This window comes from Pseudoliparis swirei, chromosome 11, assembly GCF_029220125.1.
Source record: "Pseudoliparis swirei isolate HS2019 ecotype Mariana Trench chromosome 11, NWPU_hadal_v1, whole genome shotgun sequence".
In the NCBI taxonomy this organism is placed as follows: Eukaryota; Metazoa; Chordata; class Actinopteri; order Perciformes; family Liparidae; genus Pseudoliparis; species Pseudoliparis swirei.
In genome coordinates this window covers 24,961,377-24,985,832 of record NC_079398.1, presented here as the reverse complement: position 1 = coordinate 24,985,832, position 24,456 = coordinate 24,961,377, and the positions used below count along the sequence as shown (strand labels likewise).

The following is a 24,456-nucleotide window of genomic DNA, read 5'->3' as shown; positions in this document are numbered from 1 at the left end:
CATGTACGCACAAACACACACGTTCCACACATGTACGCACAAAAACACACGTACCCACACATGTACGCACAAACACACACGTACCACACATGTACGCACAAACACACACGTGCTCACACATGTACGCACAAACACACACGCATTTCCACACATGTACGCACAAACACACACGTACCACACATGTACCACACACGTACCACACACGTACCACACACGTTCCACACATGTACGCACAAACACACACACGTCCACACATGTACGCACAAACACACACGTATCCCACACATGTACGCACAAACACACACGTTCCACACATGTACGCACAAACACACACGTCCACACATGTACGCACAAACACACACGTACATGTACGCACAAACACACACGTTCCCACACATGTACGCACAAACACACACGTTCCCACACATGTACGCACAAACACACACGTTCCCACACATGTACGCACACACACACACACGTACCCACACATGTACGCACAAACACACACGTACCCACACATGTACGCACAAACACACACGTACCCACACATGTACGCACAAACACACACGTACCCACACATGTACGCACACACACACGTACCCACATGTACGCACAAACACACGTCCCCACATGTACGCACAAACACACACGTTCCACACATGTACGCAAACACACACGTTCCACATCACATGTACGCACAACACACACGTTTCCACACATGTACGCACAAACACACACGCTCCCACACATGTACGCACAAACACACACGTCCACACATGTACGCACAAACACACACGTACCACACATGTACGCACAAACACACACGTATTCCACACATGTACGCACAACACACACACGCTCCCACATGTACGCACAAACACACACGCATTCCACACATGTACGCACAAACACACACGTATGCCACACACACACACACACACATGTACGCACAAACACACACGTACCCACACATGTACGCACAAACACACACGTATTGCCACATGTACGCACAAACACACACGTTCCACACATGTACGCACAAACACACGTACTCCCACATGTACGCACAAACACACACGTATCCACACATGTACGCACAAACACACACGTCCACACATGTACGCACAAACACACAGGTTCCCACACATGTACGCACAAACACACACGCTCCACACATGTACGCACATGTACGCACAAACACACACGTTCCACACATGTACGCACAAACACACACGTTTCCACACATGTACGCACAAACACACACGTTTCCACACATGTACGCACAACACACACACGTACCACACATGTACGCACAAACACACACGTTCCACACATGTACGCACAAACACACACGTCCACACATGTACGCACAAACACACACATGTACAAACACACGTTCCCACATGTACGCACAAACACACACGTACCCACACATGTACGCACAAACACACACGTCCCACACATGTACGCATAAACACACACGTTCCACACATGTACGCACACACACACCCACACATGTACGCACACACACCGTACCCACATGTACGCACAAACACACACGTTCCACACATGTACGCACAAACACACACGTACACATGCCACACATGTACGCACAAACACACACGCCCACACATGTACGCAAACACACACGTTCCACACATGTACGCACAAACACACACGTATCCACACATGTACGCACAAACACACACGTTTCCACATGTACGCACAAACACACACGTTCCACACATGTACGCACAAACACGTACACACATGTACGCACAAACACACACGTTCCACACAGGTACGCACAAACACACACGTACCCACACATGTACGCACAAACACACACGTCCACACATGTACGCACAAACACACGTCCCACACATGTACGCACAAACACACACGTCCACACATGTACGCACAAACACACGCACACGTACGCACACACACACTTCCACATGTACGCACAAACACACGTTATGTACAAACACACACACACGTACTCCACACATGTACGCATAAACACACACACGTCCCACATGTACGCACAAACACACACGTCCCACACATGTACGCACAAACACACACGCTCCACACATGTACGCACAAACACACACGTTCCACACATGTACGCACAAACACACACGTTCCACACATGTACGCACAAACACACACACACGTGCCACACATGTACGCACAACACACACACGTGCCACATGTACGCACAAACACACACGTACTCCACACATGTACGCACAAACACACACGTATTCCACACATGTACGCACAAACACACACGTCCCACACATGTACGCACAAACACACACGCCACACATGTACGCACAAACACACACGTGCCCACATGTACGCACAACACACACGTTCCACACATGTACGCACAAACACACACGTTCCCACACATGTACGCACACACACACGTATTCCACACATGTACGCACAACACACACACGTTCCCACACATGTACGCACAAACACACACGTACCACACATGTACGCACACACACACACATGTACGCACAAACACACACGTGCACACATGTACGCAAACACACACGCTCCCACACATGTACGCACAAACACACACGTTCCCACACATGTACGCACAAACACACACGTTCCCACACATGTACGCACAAACACACACGTTCCCACACATGTACGCACACACACACACGTCCCACATGTACGCACAACACACACGCATCCACATGTACGCACACACACACACGCTCCCACATGTACGCACACACACACGTTCCCCACACATGTACGCACAAACACACATTCACACATGTACGCACACACACACGTACCCACACATGTACGCACACACACACACACGTACCCACACATGTACGTACAAACACACACGTTCCCTCACATGTACGCACACACACACGTTCCCACATGTACGCACAAACACACACGCATGCCACACATGTACGCACAACACACACGTTCCCACACATGTACGCACAAACACACACGTTCCACACATGTACGCACAAACACACACGTATTCTCACACATGTACGCACAAACACACACGCTCCCACATGTACGCACACACACACGCTCCACACATGTACGCACACACACACACGTTCCACACATGTACGCACAAACACACACATGTACGCACAAACACACACGTTCCCACACATGTACGCACAAACACACACGTACACACACATGTACGCACAAACACACACGTTCCCACATGTACGCACAAACACACACGCTCCCACATGTACGCACACACACACACGCACACATGTACGCACAAACACACACGTCCCACACATGTACGCATAAACACACACGTTTTGCCACATGTACGCACAAACACACACGTCCCACACATGTACGCACAAACACACACGTATCCACATGTACGCACAAACACACACGTTCCACACATGTACGCACAAACACACACGTCCACACATGTACGCACAAACACACACGCCCACACATGTACGCACAAACACACACGTTCCCTCACATGTACGCACACACACACACACACGTACCCACACATGTACGCACAAACACACGTTCCCACACATGTACGCACAAACACACACGTTCCCACACATGTACGCACAAACACACACGTACCCACACATGTACGCACAAACACACACGTTCCCACACATGTACGCACAAACACACACGTTCCCACACATGTACGCACAAACACACACGTTCCCTCACATGTACGCACACACACACACACGTTCCCTCACACATGTACGCACAAACACACACGTTCCCACACATGTACGCACACACACACACGTTCCCACACATGTACGCACACACACACACGTACCCACACATGTACGCACAAACACACACGTACCCACACATGTACGCACAAACACACACGTACCCACACATGTACATATACACACACACACACACACGTACCCACACATGTACGCACAAACACACACGTACCCACACATGTACGCACAAACACACACGTACCCTCACATGTACGCACACACACACACGTACCCACACATGTACGCACAAACACACACGTACCCACACATGTACGCACAAACACACACGCTCCACACATGTACGCACAACACACACGTACCACACATGTACGCACAACACACACGCACTCCACACATGTACGCACAACACACACGTTCCACATGTACGCACACACACACACGTTCCACACATGTACGCACAAACACACGTTCCACACATGTACGCACAAACACACACGTACCCTCACATGTACGCACAAACACACACGTTCCCACACATGTACGCACAGACACACACGCCACACATGTACGCACACACACACGTTCCACACATGTACGCACAAACACACACGTACTCCACACATGTACGCACAAACACACGCTCCCACACATGTACGCACAAACACACACGTGCCCACACATGTACGCACAAACACACGTATTCCCACATGTACGCACACACACACACGTTCCACACATGTACGCACACACACACACGCTCCACACATGTACGCACAAACACACACGTTCCACACATGTACGCTCAAACACACACGTTGCCACACATGTACGCACACTCACTCACGTACCCACACATGTACGCACAACACACACGTTTCACACATGTACGCACACACACACACACGTACCCACACATGTACGCACACACACACGTACTCCACATGTACGACACACACACGTTCCACACATGTACGCACACACACACGTTCCCACACATGTACGCACACACACACGTTTCCACACATGTACGCACACACACACGTTCCACACATGTACGCACAACACACACGTCCACACATGTACGCACAAACACACGTTCCACACATGTACGCACACACACACGTGCCCACACGTACGCACAAACACACAGGTTCCACATGTACGCACACACACACGTTCTCACACATGTACGCACAAACACACACGTTCCCACATGTACGCACACACACACACGGACCCACACATGTACTCACACACACACACGTTCCACACATGTACGCACACACACACACCCACACATGTACGCACACACACACGTTCCCACACATGTACGCACACACACACACACGTACCCACACATGTACGCACACACACACGTACCCACACATGTACGCACACACACACGTACCCACACATGTACGCACAAACACACACGTACCCACACATGTACGCACAAACACACACGTTCCCACACATGTACGCACACACACACACGTTCCCTCACACGGCCATGTACGCACAAACACACACGTTCCCACACATGTACGCACACACACACACGTTCCCTCACATGTACGCACACACACACGTTCCCTCACATGTACGCACACACACACACGTTCCCTCACACGTTCCCTCACATGTACGCACACACACACACGTACCCACACATGTACGCACACACACACACACGTACCCACACATGTACGCACAAACACACACGTTCCCTCACATGTACGCACAAACACACACGTTCCCACACATGTACGCACAAACACACACGTTCCCACATGTACGCACACACACACGTACCCACACATGTACGCACAAACACACGCATTCCACATGTACGCACACACACACACGTCCCACATGTACGCACAAACACACACGTTCCCACACATGTACGCACACACACACACGTTCCCACACATGTACGCACACACACACGCTCCACACATGTACGCACAAACACACACGCTCTCACATGTATGTACGCACACACACACGTTTCCACACATGTACGCACACACACACACACACGTACGCACGCACACACACATCCACATGTACACACACACACACACGTTCCACACATGTACGCACAAACACACGTTCCTCACATGTACGCACAAACACACACGTTTCCCACACATGTACGCACACACACACACGCACTCCACACATGTACGCACACACACACGTTCCCTCACATGTACGCACACACACACGTTCCCTCACACGGCCATGTACGCACACACACACATGTTCCCTCACATGTACGCACACACACGTTCCCACACATGTACGCACACACACACACGTTCCCTCACATGTACGCACACACACACACGTTCCCTCACATGTACGCACACACACACACACATGTACGCACACACACACGTGCCATGTACGCACAAACACACACGCTCCCACATGTACGCACACACACACGTTCCCACACATGTACGCACACACACACGTTCCACACATGTACGCACAAACACACACGCTCCCACACATGTACGCACAAACACACACGTTCCCACACATGTACGCACACACACACACGTTCCCTCACATGTACGCACACACACACACATGTACGCACACACACACGTTCCCTCACATGTACGCACAAACACACACGTACCCACACATGTACGCACACACACACACGTTCCCTCACATGTACGCACACACACACGTTCCCACACATGTACGCACACACACACACGTTCCCTCACATGTACGCACACACACACACACACGTTCCCACACATGTACGCACAAACACACACGTCCCACATGTACGCACACACACACGTTTCCACATGTACGCACAAACACACACGTTCCACACATGTACGCACAACACACACGTTCTCACATGTACACACACACACACACGTTCCCTCACATGTACGCACACACACACGTTCCCTCACATGTACGCACACACACACACGTTCCCTCACATGTACGCACACACACACACGTTCCCACACATGTACGCACACACACACACGTTCCCTCACATGTACGCACACACACACACGTTCCCACACATGTACGCACACACACACACACACACACACACATGTACGCACACACACACACACGTACACATGTACGTACAAACACACACGTTCCCTCACATGTACGCACACACACACACGTACCCTCACATGTACGCACAAACACACACGTTCCCACATGTACGCACACACACACACGCCCCACACATGTACGCACAAACACACACGTTCCACACATGTACGCACACACACACGTTCCTCACATGTACGCACACACACACGGCCACATGTACGCACAACACACACGCACTCCACACATGTACGCACACAACACACACGTCCCACATGTACGCACAAACACACACGTTCCCACACATGTACGCACACACACACACGCCCACATGTACGCACACACACACGTTCCACACATGTACGCACAAACACACACGCTCCACACATGTACGCACAAACACACACGTTCCCACATGTACGCACACACACACACGTTCCTCACACATGTACGCACACACACACACACGTTCCCACATGTACGCACACACACGCATCCACACATGTACGCACACACACACACGTTCCCACATGTACGCACAAACACACACGTTCCCACATGTACGCACACACACACACGTACCCACACATGTACGCACACACACACATGTTCCCTCACATGTACGCACACACACACACACGTACCCACACATGTACGCACACACACACACGTCTCACACATGTACGCACACACACACACGTTCCCACTCCACACATGTACGCACAAACACACACGTTCCACACATGTACGCACACACACACACGTTCCTCACATGTACGCACACACACGCCTCCACATGTACGCACACACACACACATTACGCACACACACACGCCCTCACATGTACGCACACACACACACGTCTCACATGTACGCACACACACACACGCTCCACACATGTACGCACACACACGCACACATGTACGCACACACACACACATGTACACACACACACACGTTCTCACATGTACGCACACACACACACGTTCACACATGTACGCACACACACACGCACTCACATGTACGCACAACACACACACGTCCTCACATGTACGCACACACACGTTCCCACACATGTACGCACAAACACACACGTTCCCACACATGTACGCACACACACACACGTTCCCTCACATGTACGCACACACACACACGTTCCCACACATGTACGCACACACACACACACGTTCCCTCACATGTACGCACACACACACACGTTCCCACACATGTACGCACACACACACACACACGTTCCCTCACATGTACGCACACACACACACGTTCCCACATGTACGCACACACACACACGTTCCCTCACATGTACGCACACACACACGTTCCCACACATGTACGCACACACACACACGTTCCCACACATGTACGCACACACACACACGTTCCCTCACATGTACGCACACACACACACACGTTCCCTCACACGGCCATGTACGCACAAACACACACGTTCCCACACATGTACGCACACACACACTCCCTCACATGTACGCACAAACACACACGTTCCTCACATGTACGCACACACACACACGTCCCCTCACATGTACGCACACACACACACGTCCCACATGTACGCACACACACGTTCCCACATGTACGCACACACACACACGTTCCTCACATGTACGCACACACACGCCCCACACGTACGCACACACACACGTACCCTCACATGTACGCACACACACACACACGTACCCACACATGTACGCACAAACACACGTTCCCTCACATGTACGCACACACACACACACGCCTCCACACATGTACGCACACACACACGTTCCACAACACACACGCCTCACATGTACGCACACACACACACGTTCCTCACAATGTACGCACACACACACACACGCTCCTCACACGCACCACATGTACGCACACACACACACGTTCCTCACATGTACGCACACACACACACGTTCCCTCACATGTACGCACACACACACACGTTCCCTCACACGTTCCCTCACATGTACGCACACACACACACGCCTCACATGTACGCACACACACACGTTCCTCACATGTACGCACACACACACGTTCCTCACATGTACGCACACACACACGCTTCACATGTACGCACACACACACACGCCCTCACATGTACGCACACACACACGCCCTCACACACATGTACGCACACACACACGTTCCCTCACATGTACACACACACACGTTCCTCACATGTACGCACACACACGTTCCTCACATGTACGCACACACACACGTCGTTCCTCACATGTACGCACACACACACGCTCTCACATGTACGCACACACACACGCTCCTCACATGTACGCACACACACACGTTCCTCACACGCTCTCACACGCACACACACACACGTTCCTCACATGTACGCACACACACACATGTACGCACACACACACACGCTCCTCACATGTACGCACACACACACACGTTCCTCACATGTACGCACACACACACACGCCCCTCACATGTACGCACACACACACACGTTCCCTCACATGTACGCACACACACACACACGTTCCCTCACACGTTCCCTCACATGTACGCACACACACACACATTCCCTCACACGTTCCCTCACATGTACACACACACACACACGTTCCCTCACATGTACGCACACACACACGTTCCCTCACACGTTCCCTCACATGTACGCACACACACACGTTCCCTCACATGTACACACACACACACACGTTCCCTCACATGTACGCACACACACACGTTCCCTCACATGTACGCACACACACACGTTCCCTCACATGTACGCACACACACACACACGTTCCCTCACATGTACGCACACACACACGTTCCCTCACATGTACGCACACACACACGTTCCTCGCACACACACACATGTACACACACCACACACACACCGCACACACACACATGTACGCACACACACACGTTCCCTCACATGTACGCACACACACACGTTCCCTCACATGTACGCACACACACACGTTCCCTCACATGTACGCACACACACACACGTTCCCTCACACGGCCATGTAGGCAACCCTTGCTGTGACCAGAGTGTAAACATCCCACAGGATTGCGGTCCGATGAAAGGAAAGCCGTCAGGAATCTGCTTTCTTTGTCTGTTTCAGTCCGTGTGTGTGTGTGTGTGTGTGTGTGTGTGTGTGTGTGTGTGTGTGTGTGTGTGTGTGTGTGTGTGTGTGTGTGTGTGTGTGTGTGTGTGTGTGTGTGTGTGTGTTGTTTACATGTGTTTGCGTGGTTTTGGTCAGATAACGCTTTTGGAAACCACTGTCGGTTGAGCAAGGCGTTTCGGGCCCCATGGGACGGTGACATCATATTTCCGTTAGAATGCACATGGAAGAGGCGAGACATCATTGCAGTTAACTTTCCTCCATCTCCCCCCCCCCCCCCCCAACACACACACAGGAAAAGGAGGGTGTCGAGGCGGTGTCTGTAGGGGCCATCCTCTCCGATTACCAGAGGGTCCGTGTGGAAAATGTGTAAGTCCTAACACAAACGCACACTCACGACACGGAACCCGTTTGCTAACTTAAGTGCGCACGCACACACACACACACACACACACACACACACACACACACACAAACACGCACACACACACACACACGTGTTCCGTTCAGGACTCTGAACCTTTGTGACGCACACGGAGGAAAAAGATCACATCCTCTGGAGTCGCCGTGTTCCAAACTTGGACTGATGTTGTTTAAACACACGGTTTATTTATACGGCTCTGGTCTTCACGGTGCGTCTCTGTTTCTACGGAGCAATGATTCCAAGAGAAGGAATGCAACGGATAGTTCCAGAACTGTCATGTGTTTTGTTAATATTATGGGAGAAACACAAGAGTTATTCCCAGAAAGATGAGAGGGCGTCCTTGTGACTCGTCTCCTCTTCCTTCTCCTGGCTCTGGTTTCATTCGTCGCCCTCTTTGTTTCTCTTGTTGTGAACGCACACAGACACGTTGCAGCGCTGCAGTGTCCTCCTGCAAACAGGTCCTGCTGTCACTCGGCTATTGTTTCCCCTTTTAGACGCAAGATGCAGAACACGTAAACATCTCACGCATTCTCGTGGGAAGTAGACATTTTTGTGCAGACTCTTTGAGTCCAGTGAGTTGCTGAAGATGGAGTCTTTTGTTTTGTCTGTGAACAAAGCCCCTGGCAGTGGTGGCAGGTGGTGTGGGCCTATCGGGGGGCAGCCTTCCCGCACATGGAGAAGGTGCCCGGCCCAGTTGGCTGAAGTTGTTCCGAGGTGGCAAATATTCAATATGAACTTCTTTGCTTTTATTTTTCTGTCCACAACCCACTGCTCTCTCTCTCTCGCTCTCTCTCTCTCTCTCTCTCTCCCTCCCTCTCTCTCTTCCCTTTCACCTCATCCCCAGATGTTTGCGTCTCGGTTTGCAGCCCCTGGCTTACCTGTGGCGCCGAGATCAAGAGTCCCTGCTCTCCGAGATGATATCGTTTGACCTCCACGCCGTCCTCATCAAAGTCGCCGCCTTCGGTGAGTTTGTGTCTCACTCTTTTGTGTCTCGGGGAGCTTTTTTTTTACTCTCTTTTAACTTTCTCTGAAAGTGCCATGTTGGTTAAGTGGGGTTTGGCTCACAGATAGAAGGGACAGAATTTGGATAAGTGAGTGATAGGAGGAGGAGAAAGGGAGGTGTAACCAGAGAGAAAAGGAGAGACAAGCAGAGTAATGCCCTAATCATTAATCTGTGGCTTAGCAGCTGTGTTGAGACTTGTGCCAGCGGCGGAGGCATTGAAGCAGAGAACAATATGAAAAGATAAGAAGCGCAGAGGGAGGAGGCGTGAGGGAAGTGAGCAGTGCTGCTGGGTGGGAGGGGGAGGAAGGGTTGGCAGTTGAGAAATAATCACAGGTGATTGCCCCTCACATTAATGCAAGCTGTCAATAAGCGACGCACGGCCCCATTGTGGGAGAGAAACGCGGCGTTCTCCGCTTATGCATAGCTCGGAATACACGGTCCGTGAAGCCAAGATTAAAATCTCTCATTTAGGTTTTTCAACTGCTTCAGCAATCAGCACTGGGGGAAGAGGTTAATGTAGTATCACCTGCTTTTTACCTGCCTGTTTTGGAGCCGGAGGACAGGAATATCAGATTACTGCATAGCGGAGTTGAAGAAAAGTTGTCTTTCTCTTCTCTCTGGTACATGACGTTAAGAATCCAACCTGCATCTCTCTGACAGTGCAGCCGGACGGTGCCAGAGATAAATGATGATTATGGCTACAAATGGTTCGTTTTACTCTCAAACTCCTCGTGGCGATCGATCATCACGGAGACACTGTTTACAGGCCGTTAAGTGCTTGTTGTCACCTTTGGTAGCAATCAGTCGAAGAGGGGTCCGCGGCTGACTGATGACCCGGAGAGCCGAGAGAGCGTTCAAGATATTCTGCGTGTCTTTCCACGCTGCTCGGATAACCTCTAATGGAATGCACTTGTCAAGCCATTTATCTTTGGTACTTTATTTTACTCCTCATTTTTAATGGTCTCATGATAATGGACTTTTTGGTCATGAATAATATGATTTGACAGATGCCCATCAGAGCAGCGATGATGTCAGAATCCATGTTTTCCGTGGGATTCTGCTGGATAATTGTTGTTTACCAGACACAATGCAACCAGATAAGTCTGCATTTTATATTAATTGATCAATCAAAATCCCAAATTACCCCTTCTACCATAACACACATATAAAGGAGAGCCACGCCCTTACGACCTCAGTCACCTTGTAACCCAGCTACCTCTGCCAAGCCCTCTACTCTAAACACAACTTTGTCTCAAAGCAAATTCTCAACATTTTTTGGAAGATTATAATTAGAAAGGAAAATCACCCCGGGTGCCTTCGAGTGTGTATCTCGGGCCTCCCACTGTAGGTGTTTGTGTGAGTGTGTGTGCGTGTGTGTTTTGGCTACAGGTAAAATAGAAAGATCTTATCACCCCTGACTCCTCACCTGTCCCGAGGCAGTGGTAATTAGAAAGGAGAGAATTGAATAGGGGTGCAAGCGCCCAAGGCATTTTAGGCTGCACTCACATAATTGCAGCTTTGGAGGGAGCAGGTCTGAGCAGTGAGGTGTGCTGTTTAGGGGAGATTGGGTGATAAAGGGCGTACCTGGTGGCCTTTGGTGTTTGCGTGTGTGCGTGTGCATGCGAGAAAGAGATTTAGAAGGATTTACTGGTGCAGACCTCATGAGGAGAAGAAAAACAACAACTTTTACAGGGCATAGGTCAAGTCTGCGTCTGAACTGACATCCAACACGCCTTATGATAGACATCCTTTCGGAGTATGAAATGGAGTTCGGTGGGCCCTGAATGGTGAATTATTATAATGAAGATTAATATTCCTTCTTTAGGCACTCACAAAGACAGGTAGAAATTAGCAGTGAATGGATACAAAAGGAAAAAAGTACTTTCTTTCTCAAGGAAGGATATATTCCTTTATGACAAATCCCTGCAGAGAAAAGACAGCTGTCCAAATGCAGGATGATCCTCTAAGTGAATTCTCTGGAAGTATTCATTCGCTTGCTGATGGCAGTCTAAAATCATAAAAGAGAAAAGGAGGATTTTAGTCTTTGAAGATGCCAAATTGCGTGTAGTGAAGTTCAACTATCTGAGTGGAAGCCTATGAATGTCAGAAACGGCTTCTAATTAGCAGAAAAGGCATTTCTCTCTAAGGGAAATGCCTATTTTTGTTTGGAAACTGTCTCTTTATAACGCAATATCTCTCGAGTTAACCGTGGTAATTGGCCATTCCAAAAGCTAGTATTAAATATTCATGTAATTAGTTAATTGATTGATTAGTGCAGGTGTATGTGAGGGCACAGGTTCAATAGTTAATTGGTCCTCAGCTCCAGAGATAATTGCATTGTGTGAAATCAAGGTCTATGTGCCAGAAAACCTTTTATCACTGCGTGATCTTTTACCCTTCACACGAACATGGCCTTTGTATGAAGAAGGTAATTTATTTCAGAAATTTGCTTTCATTCCCTTAAAGACATTGAATATAATTTAATATTTACTTAAAAGACCATTCATGTTCAAAGACATTGAACGCACTGGATAGGCAATTTAGATTTCTGTTAAACTAACGATAACTTTAAATCAATGCAAATTGCAATAAGTTTTTTCAATTACCTAACGTATGTTTAGGAATGTTTGAGCTATAGTTCCAGGATACCTTTTTTTTAAAAACGTAAACGACACCATGCGGGCTTCACGGCGGTGTAGTGGCTAGCACCGTCGCCTCACAGCAGGAGGGCCCCGGGTTCGGCCTCCGGTGTGGGCGGTCCTTCTGTGGGGAGCATGTTCTCCCCGTGGCAGCGTGGGTTCCCTCCGGGTTCCCCGGCTTCCTCCCACAGTCCAAAGACATGCAGCAGGTGTATTGGGCTCTAAATGTCCCGTAGGTGTGAATGTGACGTTCCTGGTTGTCTGTCTCGATGTGCATGGCGACCTGTTCTGGCTGAACCCCGCTTTGGGCCAATGACAGCACCCCGCGACCTTAAATGGGATACGTGCGTCGGATAATGGGCGGATGCATCCATACCATGCAGAAGCTATTTTTGCAAGATAATCAGATATTATATTAGTAGCCTCTGCAAGAAGGCGAGACGCAACGGGCTGATGGATTGAGGCGTGCTGTCCTCTAACCCAGGCCAGATGAACACTTAGTCTTCTCAGTCCATCAGTCCATGTTCACTGTTGCTGACATGTGCTGTCCCATGCTAAAGGCTTCTTGGTCAGATCATACAAATTCAAATACAAAATTGAAGAAATTGCTCTTACATTTTTTTACCTACCTACCGAATACGATATGGTAAGCGACGCCAACGATGCGCCGCACTCCCCCAACACTCTCTAGCGGAGACGACCTCCAGCCGGAGGCGGGTTCATGTGTTTTGAGGGAGTGACCGGAGGGTGTCCTGTAGGGTGTCCTGGAGGGCGTCCTGGAGGGTGTCCTGGAGGGCGTCCTGTAGGGTGTCCTGGAGGGCGTCCTGGAGGGCGTCCTGGAGGGTGTCCTGGAGGGCGTCCTGGAGGGTGTCCTGGAGGGTGTCCTGGAGGGTGTCCTGGAGGGCGTCCTGGAGGGCGTCCTGAAGGGTGTCCTGTAGGGTGTCCTGAAGGGTGTCCTGGAGGGTGTCCTGGAGGGCGTCCTATAGGGTGGGGGCGGAATACTGTTGGTTGGATCCTTTCAGCTTTCTCTCACCTGTTCCTCCAACGATGCCTGCCCCAGCTTTAAGTACCTGTAAAAGCATCTGACGGGCGCGTCCTGGTGGCCGCTCTGATCGTGATCTTGACTCGCCACTTGAAGCAAATTGATGTTCTTGACTAGTTCGACCAATTAGTTTAAATGTGATTGGAAGCAATTGTTTCTTTTTCTTTCTTTTTTTTAAAACCACCTGTTCTGTAAAGATTCCTACAGCTAAATAAAGGATGTATTCATTTGTAATTATGTGCAGGTTAAGTTCTGTTTGGTCGTGAGCACTCCCAGTTTCTTCTTTTTGATTTGTTAAACTGAAAGGATTTCATCTTAATGCGATTGCCACACAATTCATGCTGCCTATTATTCTGCTCACAGAAGCTGAATTTCAGATAAGAGCCTGACAAATTTCACATATAACCGTTATCTTATCATCCTTTGTACGGTGCACCTCCCTCTCCTTCTTTTCTCCTCTCTGTTCTTCATTTCTCTCTCTTGCCTAGATTGGGTGATAGTGAACAGCTTTTGTTTTGGCGGGGGTCTTTGAGAGCGTTGTTTAAACGCTGATGCAGCTCACCTGTGAGGGAGGAGATGCTTATTTCATCCATTTAAAGGCTAAAATGTTACACATCATGAATCCAATTTGCTCTGCCTTTTCTCTCTGAAGGTAGGGACTAAAGCCGAGCTGTCGGCTCACACGGTGTGAAGACGGCCTTCCGCTCGGCTCAACGAGTATCTACAATCTCCCGGCTTTTAATTTAGCATTATAGTCAGTAAGCAAAATCACAAGCGGTTTCAATTAAATAGGCAACTCGCTGCCGTGGGTTTACCTGAACCAACCTCCTCATGTGGGTAGAGGCCAATCATGACCGTTCAAAAGAATGAGTGCAAAAGGGTGCTCTGGGAATAATGGCCATTGACTTCTTTCAGAGGAGTGAGAGCAGCATTTTCTATTAAGTTCATAAGAAGAATACATTTCTATTTGCACTTGAAAGATTTGACTTTTGGTCTCAGAATTTAATTGAAAAAAGACATTTCTAAGCAGAATCAAAAGATTTTCCAGATTCCACTTGTTATTGTATGCACTCTACTATTGAGCCTCATCATAACCTGCATAACGTTTTTTAACATCGGTTCTTCATACTGTTAATATGAAAACTAACTTGAAGCCAACATGGCTCTTGGTTTACTTCTTATTCATGGTTAATTTCAAGGCCCTAAATGCCAACACGGTTTTCGAAATATGCTCTCCCTCATTACTGCACTCCCTGGTTTTAAAGTTCACTGAATTTAATTGGAGTTTTATAGGATAATATGAGGTAAAAAGCCTTTTTAGAGGAGAGCCATTTCTCCCAGTCTCTCTTCGGGAAGCTCCTCTCTCTCCAAAGTGCAGTCTTGCTATCTCTGGTGGCAGACTAATGGCAGCTTCGAGTGGGCTTATTTGGGTTTAATGTGGCATAATAAGGTTAGGTAATTGGGTTTAGGTCAAGTTGTAAAACAGGTTCAGAGGAGACAGCGATGTGAGGATCGTGTAAATGAGTGGCGTTGGATCGCTGGAGGCTCACACCAGTGGCTACTCAAAGACTTCTCGAAGCAAGTACTGTACAAGTGCGCGTTTATTCCACCTATCCTCATTTCCAAACGGTTTCCCGGAACCTGGAGTCAGTCAGGGACATCAATTAAGAAAACACTCATACAAGTGCTAAGTGGTCTTGGGAGAAATGCCTCCACGTTAATGCCATCTTGGTATTATTTCATCACTCACTCCGGTCTTCCTAGATTTCCATCGTCCCCTCCTCGTAAATATCATATCAAGTATCATATATTATTTAAGAGCAGGGACGTTAATGAACGTATTAAAAAAGTGGCATACCCTCAGCAATTTGGAGCCAATTATTAAAATTTGTTAAAAGGCATGACTAATTAAAGTGGATATTTAAATGGGATTGAATTGTAATGATTTTTTTCCCCTTCTTCTTCTCCTGCCTTATTACCTTGGTGGCAGGGTTAAAATGAGAGGATGTTGAGATTAGATATTCCCACAGTAATTAAGTCCACAGATCCCCTGGGAAGAGACTAAGGGCCTTCTCTGCCTCCACGCTCGTCCTCCCCCCCTCCGCTGTGGCCCACTGTCTCTCTCCCGTCGCGCTGGACCACCGCGGCCCGGAGGAGCGACACAGCTGGGATTGAGATGAACCAGGATGGGACGCCACGTCCTTCCTTCACGTCCTCTCACCCTTTCCTCTCGTCTGCCATCCAGTGCTCCGCATGGGGCCCACGGATGACACATTAACCTTTGAGGTTGTCAGGCCATGAGAGAGGAGAGATTCTCACATTACGATTAACTTTGTTCCTTTAATTAAACACGTGAACGTGCCGATGAGCGGGGCCGTACGATGCCTCGGAATAGGGGAGCTGTGGATTTTCTGGCAAATTATGAGGAACAAAAAAAAGTATCGCGATGGCATTACTGTCAAAACTGCACGTCGCTCCATGGAGGTCATCCGTAACTCGATAATGATTATGTCAATCAATTAGGAGGCAGCCACATAAAAAGGAAATTCTTTGAAGAATATGGAAAGACCTTGTCAGTGACCGTTAACATGTAATTGCTGGGTTCCAGTAATTTCACCCTTTTTTCTTTTTTTACAGTGGCAGGAGCGTATAACGACATGGTTTGGAATTTCCTATGATTTTTCATTTTACAGTCATGTCCTGTTATGTTTTCTATTCTTTGTAGAAAGCACCTGGTACTCTGGGCTTTTGTTTTTTTTGTCGGAACAGTAAAGAATGAAAGTAGGGAAACGCAGGCTTCACCCTCCTGGTGAAAGGAGTTGTTTACAAGGTGAGATGGAGTTCAGCGTGGCGGCGTCTGAAAGACACAAGTCAGGATTTAGTGTCACGAAGGAGGAAAGCCCGACAATGCTCAGCGGGCTGAGTGAAGGGTTTCCTGTTTAAGGCTGCCTTTTTATTCCTCATATATACACCAGCTCTAAAAAGGTCTGATCGAAGAGCTTTAGACGAAGCTCCGCTCTAGATCCGGTCATCTTGTTAAAAGTGCAGCTGGGCAAGTTTCTCTTTTTCACTCGGCCGGTCGCTTGGTAACTTGATTCATACAAAGCTCTCCAACCTTCCTTCCCCTCCTTCTTTTCTCTCCCGTGCCTGTGAGTCACTTCCATGCACCATTTCAGGGGAAGGGGAGTGAAAAAGGCAAATAAACAAGATCCCGTTCCAGAGTTTACATTCCCAAAGGGAACTCGATGAGAGGGCGAGGGGGCCAGCAATTGAAAACTGTTGCCGTTTCCCGGAGAGATCTGTGTACACGACTTGCAAAGACAAACAAATAGATCCAGGCTGCAGGTTTACGTGTGTGTTTGTACGTCTGCCTGTAAACCTCCCTGCCCGTCATCTTCAATCACTGTTCACCGATCAGACCTCTCTCTCTCTGTCTCTCTCTCTGTCTGTCTCTGTCTCTGTCTCTCTCTCTGTCTGTCTCTCTCCTCTCTCTCTCTCTCTCTCTCTGTCTCTCTCTCTCTCTCTCTCTGTCTCTCTCTCTCTCTCTGTCTCTCTCTCTCTGTCTCTCTCTCTCTCTCTCTCTGTCTCTCTCTCTCTCTGTCTCTGTCTCTCTCTCTCTGTCTCTCTCTCTGTCTCTCTCTCTCTCTCTGTCTCTCTCTCTCTCTCTCTCTCTCTCTCTCTCTCTCTCTCTCTCTCTCTCTCTCTCTCTCTCTCTCTCTCTCTCTGTCTCTGTCTCTCTCTGTCTCTCTCTCTCTGTCTCTTTATCTCTCTACACGTGTGACATTGTGTCTGAGTATGTATTTGTGTCTTTGTGCGTTTCCTGTGTGCTTTTCTCACGTGGTTGCCAGGCCTGGATCCAGAGAAGCACTTAGGGAAACCTCTGGCGGACGTGGAGGCCGAACTGAAACAGGTCTCAGACGAGAAACTCTTCCACACTTTACACTCCTGACTGCAGCACGTTAATGTGTAATCTACTGTACGTCTCAGGTTAGCTGATGTGAATGTCTTAAAACATCTTGAAGTGCAGGGAAATATATTTTATTTCCATTTTTAGTCTTAGAATGATTGTAGGGATCTGTTTCATGTCTTATTGTTCTTAAAGTATCCTGACTATTCCAACCACATCCATCATATTCTCGTACAATTGCTGTTTTGAAGTGGTGTCAAAATGTGATCATGGAGATACTTTCAAATTACTTGGAGCCTATTTCTAGACTATACATTTATATTAAAAGTTACATGATGAACATTTAGTGGAAAGTGACAGTAAACACAGAACAACAATACAACATGTTTTAATAAGGTGCTTTTGCTTTCTCTGATCAGCTCTCCCAGAAGTATGGAGTCCATATCTGTGGAGAAGGAGGTGAATATGAAACCTTCACCCTCGATTGCCCCCTATTCAAAAAGAAGATGGTCATGTGAGTGAGGGAATGTACAATTACACTAATGTGTCTGTATTGTGGTGACACTATTTGACTGTCTCAGGTTTGGATGTTTAGTTGTCTTTATTATGAACACTATGTTGTTTTTCTCGTGTGTTCAGCGATGCAGCGGAGATGGTGATCCACTCGGCAGATGCCTTTGCTCCTGTTGGCTACCTCAACTTCACCGCGATGCACACGGAGAACAAGGATGCCGTGAGTCAAATCTCTAAAGGAATCCACGAGCACAACGTGTTCAACGCCGTATCAATGATCTCACAACAAAAGTTTGAGTCACCTTGGGGTTAATTACTTCAAAACAAACACGAGAACAAAACCTTTGGGTGTCTGATAACTTTGCCGAGCAGAGGAGAAACACGGCTCTGCGGGGCTCAGATCGCCCTCCAGAGGGCCTCTCTCTCCTCCGCACACACTCTTGCTCTCGGTGTCTCCCTTCATCCCTCGCTCTCTCTCTCCTCTAGCCCCACATGGCCTACTTTGACGTCTGCAATATTCACTGCAGCCTGAAACGAGGCCCAGCTTAATAAACATGTCTGCTCACATTAAGGCGCTTTGCATTCAGGTAGCTGGCTAAGCGGACGCAGGCGGGGGTCGCGGGGGGCATTAGGAATTGGATTTTGTTGTATGAGTCGGGGCACAGACCGGACGGGGGACGCTTCGTAACGTTTCCCTGCAAGAACAGACAACTTTATAATAATTAGGGCTGTCAGCGTTAACTTGTTAATCTATGCGATTAATTTGGCCGCGATTAACGCACTAAAATATTTTAACGCAACTTTGTTTACTTCCGGTGTCGTTGAAGTTGTTTCACTCCTCTGAGTGTCAAGCCGCGGCAGTCCGCCTCCTTCCTCCCGTCTGCTCCTCCATATTCACAGAGGAGCAGAGGGCGACGTGTCGGTGACGCGGGCGGAAGGTGAAGGGGACTTTGTTGTTGCTCCGCCCCGATGCGCGCGCAGACACGCCGGCATGGAGCTCTGCGGCGAGACGGAGAGAGAAGAGTGACCGACACTAGAGACAGAATGACATGCTGCTGGAGAGACGACCAACAACAGACGTTTAGTTTAATAAAAGAACAAACACGTCTTTAAGGAAAGAACCGTACATTACTTCTGCTGTAATCTGGCGCTTAGAGAACATGACAGGGGGGCGGGGCCTCACCCTGATAGAATGGTGGGAGAAACTCTGGGATGTGTCACATGCAAAAGACTTTAAAAGGTGAATTTACATTTTTTTGTAAAATCGAGAAAATGAGCCCAGACTCCAGAGGGTTAACGTGACATATGTGTCAGTTTACCAAGGCCACTGGTTCTGCTGTTGATCAGTGTTAAAGATGACAGGACCAATGGGGTCTCAATATACTTCTTTTTTTTTTACTAATCTGATGTTTCACTGAAGAAACAATTTATCATCCATGATATTAAATACCTCGCTGGCACTTTATAGGTAGGAGCCTCTTTGAAAACACAGCTCTGTGTGAAGTTTTGTCTTTAAAAAATAATACAATTAAACAAGTGTCTAAAATACACGCTGTCTGAAGGGATTACTCGTTCATTTAGAAGATTTAGTCTTTAGAAGAAAAAAGACCTTTTAATCGCGATTAATGAATTTCAAAATGTGCGATTAATTAGTTAAATTTTTGTTATCGATTGACAGCCCTAATAATAATCGTTAACTCGTTGTCAGTGATGGAGACATTGATCTCAGTTAATTACTCTGGTTGGAACTGTCTGGTTGAATAGGACACCGACTAGTCGAAGTGTTTTCCAGGCGACAGGAAGTGCTGCTCGCGTTGTGTTTGTTGCGGCGAGGTTCTCTAAGGGTTCCACTGAGGGATGCTCCTCGCCCGTGGCCCCACACGAGTAAGACGTGTGCTGTGCTCGTGCATTTCGTTTCACATCACACAGTAATATTTACATTTGATAATGTGTTTGTTGGTCTGTGTTTGTAGCCTTGCGTGTGTGTGTGTGTCTGCATGTTGGGTGGGGGCTGGCACCGCTATGGACAGAAGACATACGCCCATCCCACAGCGGCGGTGACCCTGCAGCCTCACTCCCTACAGCTATATATTTTGTTCACTCCCCACGCCGCCGCTCCCACCCCCATCACACAAACACACACTGCACACACGCTCCCCCGGCCCCTGTAGCCCCCCCTAGGTTGCTGGGGGAAGAGCAGGGAGATCCAGGGCCTGCAAGGGGAGGGGAAGGGAAGGGGGGTGGCAACCAGGGGAGAACCTGCCCTGGTTCAGCCTTCTGAAGCTCTTCTCGTCAGGGTGACAGATCTGCGGTGACACTAGCACGAGAGGAAACTGCACCGGGCTCAGGGGGGGGGTGGACCGCCATCATTTGCCCTGCGTTAATGCTAGTCAAGCTATTTTCTTCATGCTGGCCAGGAGAGGGGGGCTGAAGTATAATTAATTTGATTATCATATGGCCTAATGCAGTTGACAGCAGATGAGGGGGGTGGACGAGTGTTCGGCAGGGTGAGGGGGGCGTTGAGGAAATATGAAATATGTATTTAAATGTGTAACGCCCCAGCATGCTTTGGCAGCTAATATGAATGCCTTAGAGAATGGTAATGATTTGTTATTTAAAAAAGTAGCAGGGAAAGTAGAAGTCAACAGAAGGGAGAGGCTGGTGAAATCCCAAAACACGTCTCTCCCATCCAGTCATGAGTTGTGACTGACAGCCGGCATGATTGAATCCACAGTATCGGAAAACACCACTCCCTGTTCGCCTGAACCACGAATATGTTAGCGTGTTGTTTCGCATTCATTCACCTTGAAGTTATATGTGTCCGGGCCCTCGTCGTGAGAGAGTGACACACACGGCCCGCTTGGTGGGGAATTTGAAAAGGTTGGCTAATTATACAGCGTTTTGTCTGTCTTTGCAAAAGGCTCAGCTCACTTTGGTGGGCGGTTGGCCTGATGGGTTCCCTGTGGTGCTTTATTGCAGGATGTGGTGGCGAGAGCTTTGCCCCATGGTAGTTGTCCTTGCCAGAACGCCATTGACAAGATGACTGAGGAGGTGGAATATGCTGATCAAGCTCAAGACAACCAGCAAGAATTTACATCAGATTGTGACCTTAGTTGTCAGCAGGGCCACGGTGAGATTCATTTTTGGTGTGACATGCACATGCTGACATGCATGCTTATGTGTGTGTGTGTGTGTGTGTGTGTGTGTGTGTGTGTGTGTGTGTGTGTGTGTGTGTGTGTGTGTGTGTGTGTGTGTGTGTGTGTGTGTGTGTGTGTGTGTGTGTGTGTGTGTGTGTGTGTGTGTGTGTGTGTGTGTGTGTGTGTGTGTGTGTGTGTCAAAATATATTAGTGTGTGGTGTTTGCTCCCTGAATCTGTGTCATGCGGCCTGCATCATGATGCTAGTACTTCATTGTGAGTCTTTGACAATAAATGTCATTTTCTTTTTGACAATCTCTGAATTAATTTCTCTTTCGACATGCATGAATTTCCTTTCGTACGCCACATGCCTTGGTTGTAAATGTAGGGGAAAAAATGGAATTACATACCTATTTTGTGTGTTTCTAAAAGTGTTGAACAAGCATTATCATCCTGGACCAACTATTTGTACTGCACACAACACATGTGACGATCCCAACCTGCCAACCCTCTTTGTGTTCATCCCTTCCTGCAGATCTCCTCCCCTCCTGCTCACCAAGAAGCTCCGAAGGCTATCAGTGGATCTCTGGCATCAACGGCCTTCAGTGCAAAGATCTCGGGATCCAGGGCCAGACATCGGCTGCTTTCAAACAGCTGCAGAGTAAGGGAAAGTGTGAGGGAGGGAGCGCATTGAGCAACACAGTGAGCGGTTTTGAAGAACACGATCTTACCGCTGCTCAGGACATGCTTTGAAATATCTCTACACTTTGGAAACTTATGAGAGTCTACGAGAAAATTCCTTTTTGGCTCCCTTAAATCGCTGAAGAAAAAGGCATACAGAACGCCATTTGCAAGTGAACTAACCTTTAATAAGTAATGTTTTCTTCAATCACATAAAAAGTGAATCTTTGATATGACCAAAGGAAGATGATACAGAATTCCTTTGTCCAGAGGTGATTTCAAGCAGCTCAGCTAAAGATATTGGGGTACTGTACTACGTGAGAATCACATGGGGAATATGTTTTGTTCCCAAGGGTGTCTTTCTTTCTCCTTACTGCGTTAGCGTAAGACATAGGAGGAGGAGGAGGAGGAGGAGGAGGAGGAGGAGGAGGAGGAAGAGGAGGAGGAGGAGGAAAAAAAAAAACCTCTGTCAGGCACTGCGGTCGTCACGAGATTGAGATCACGAGTTGGCCACCAAACAAGGACAAGGACTTCAAATCAACCCAAAACACACACACACACACACACACACACACACACACAGACTACAGTCATGTTGGGTGGGTTGTCGTTTCTTGCCCTGCAGAATTTAAAAAGGGCACGCTTTTACACTATACGATTCTTTTTTTTCTCTCGTGCTCTTTTTGTGGCGGAGAAAGAGGAGCGAAAGATGAAAAGCATATTTAATGTTTACGGTGGTGCTCGGCTGAGCAGCCTTCACAGTGCAGAGACAATATTAAACAAGTTAATATTTAATGAACAACCTCTTTGTATGAGGGCGAAGTCTCGTCTGAGACGCTGGTGTTGGCAAAGGAAAAACAAACTTGAAGCTCTTTCAAATGGTTGTTGGGTGAAGGGCTTTGAGCCTGTGTGCCTGTGTTTGCATCCACAGCCACGATATGCACACACACTGCTCTTCATAGAGGGAACAAAGACCAACGTAAACGCAGTTTCAATGGATTTATATGTCAGGGGAAAACAACTTCTATCCACCTCTTAACTACAGTGGAGATGGCTTTCAAATTACTTTTTGAACAGACTGACTTTATGGA

At 48.3% G+C, this 24,456-nt stretch overlaps 1 protein-coding gene across 3 annotated transcripts in view; it reads left to right on the top strand.

Annotated features, from left to right (window-relative positions):
• Positions 1 to 24,456, top strand: part of dph6 (diphthamine biosynthesis 6) — a 70,653-nt gene that overhangs the window by 17,171 nt on the left and 29,026 nt on the right. For 2 of the 3 annotated variants that reach the window (XM_056426180.1, XM_056426181.1), the window contains exons 4-10: positions 10,317 to 10,390; positions 11,290 to 11,408; positions 18,978 to 19,039; positions 19,456 to 19,550; positions 19,676 to 19,769; positions 22,529 to 22,679; positions 23,220 to 23,345. In XM_056426180.1, coding sequence (XP_056282155.1) covers positions 10,317 to 10,390; positions 11,290 to 11,408; positions 18,978 to 19,039; positions 19,456 to 19,550; positions 19,676 to 19,769; positions 22,529 to 22,679; positions 23,220 to 23,345 — 721 coding nt within the window. The remainder of the gene's footprint in view (positions 1 to 10,316; positions 10,391 to 11,289; positions 11,409 to 18,977; positions 19,040 to 19,455; positions 19,551 to 19,675; positions 19,770 to 22,528; positions 22,680 to 23,219; positions 23,346 to 24,456) is intronic. The other variant, XM_056426182.1, reaches the window with a different exon arrangement.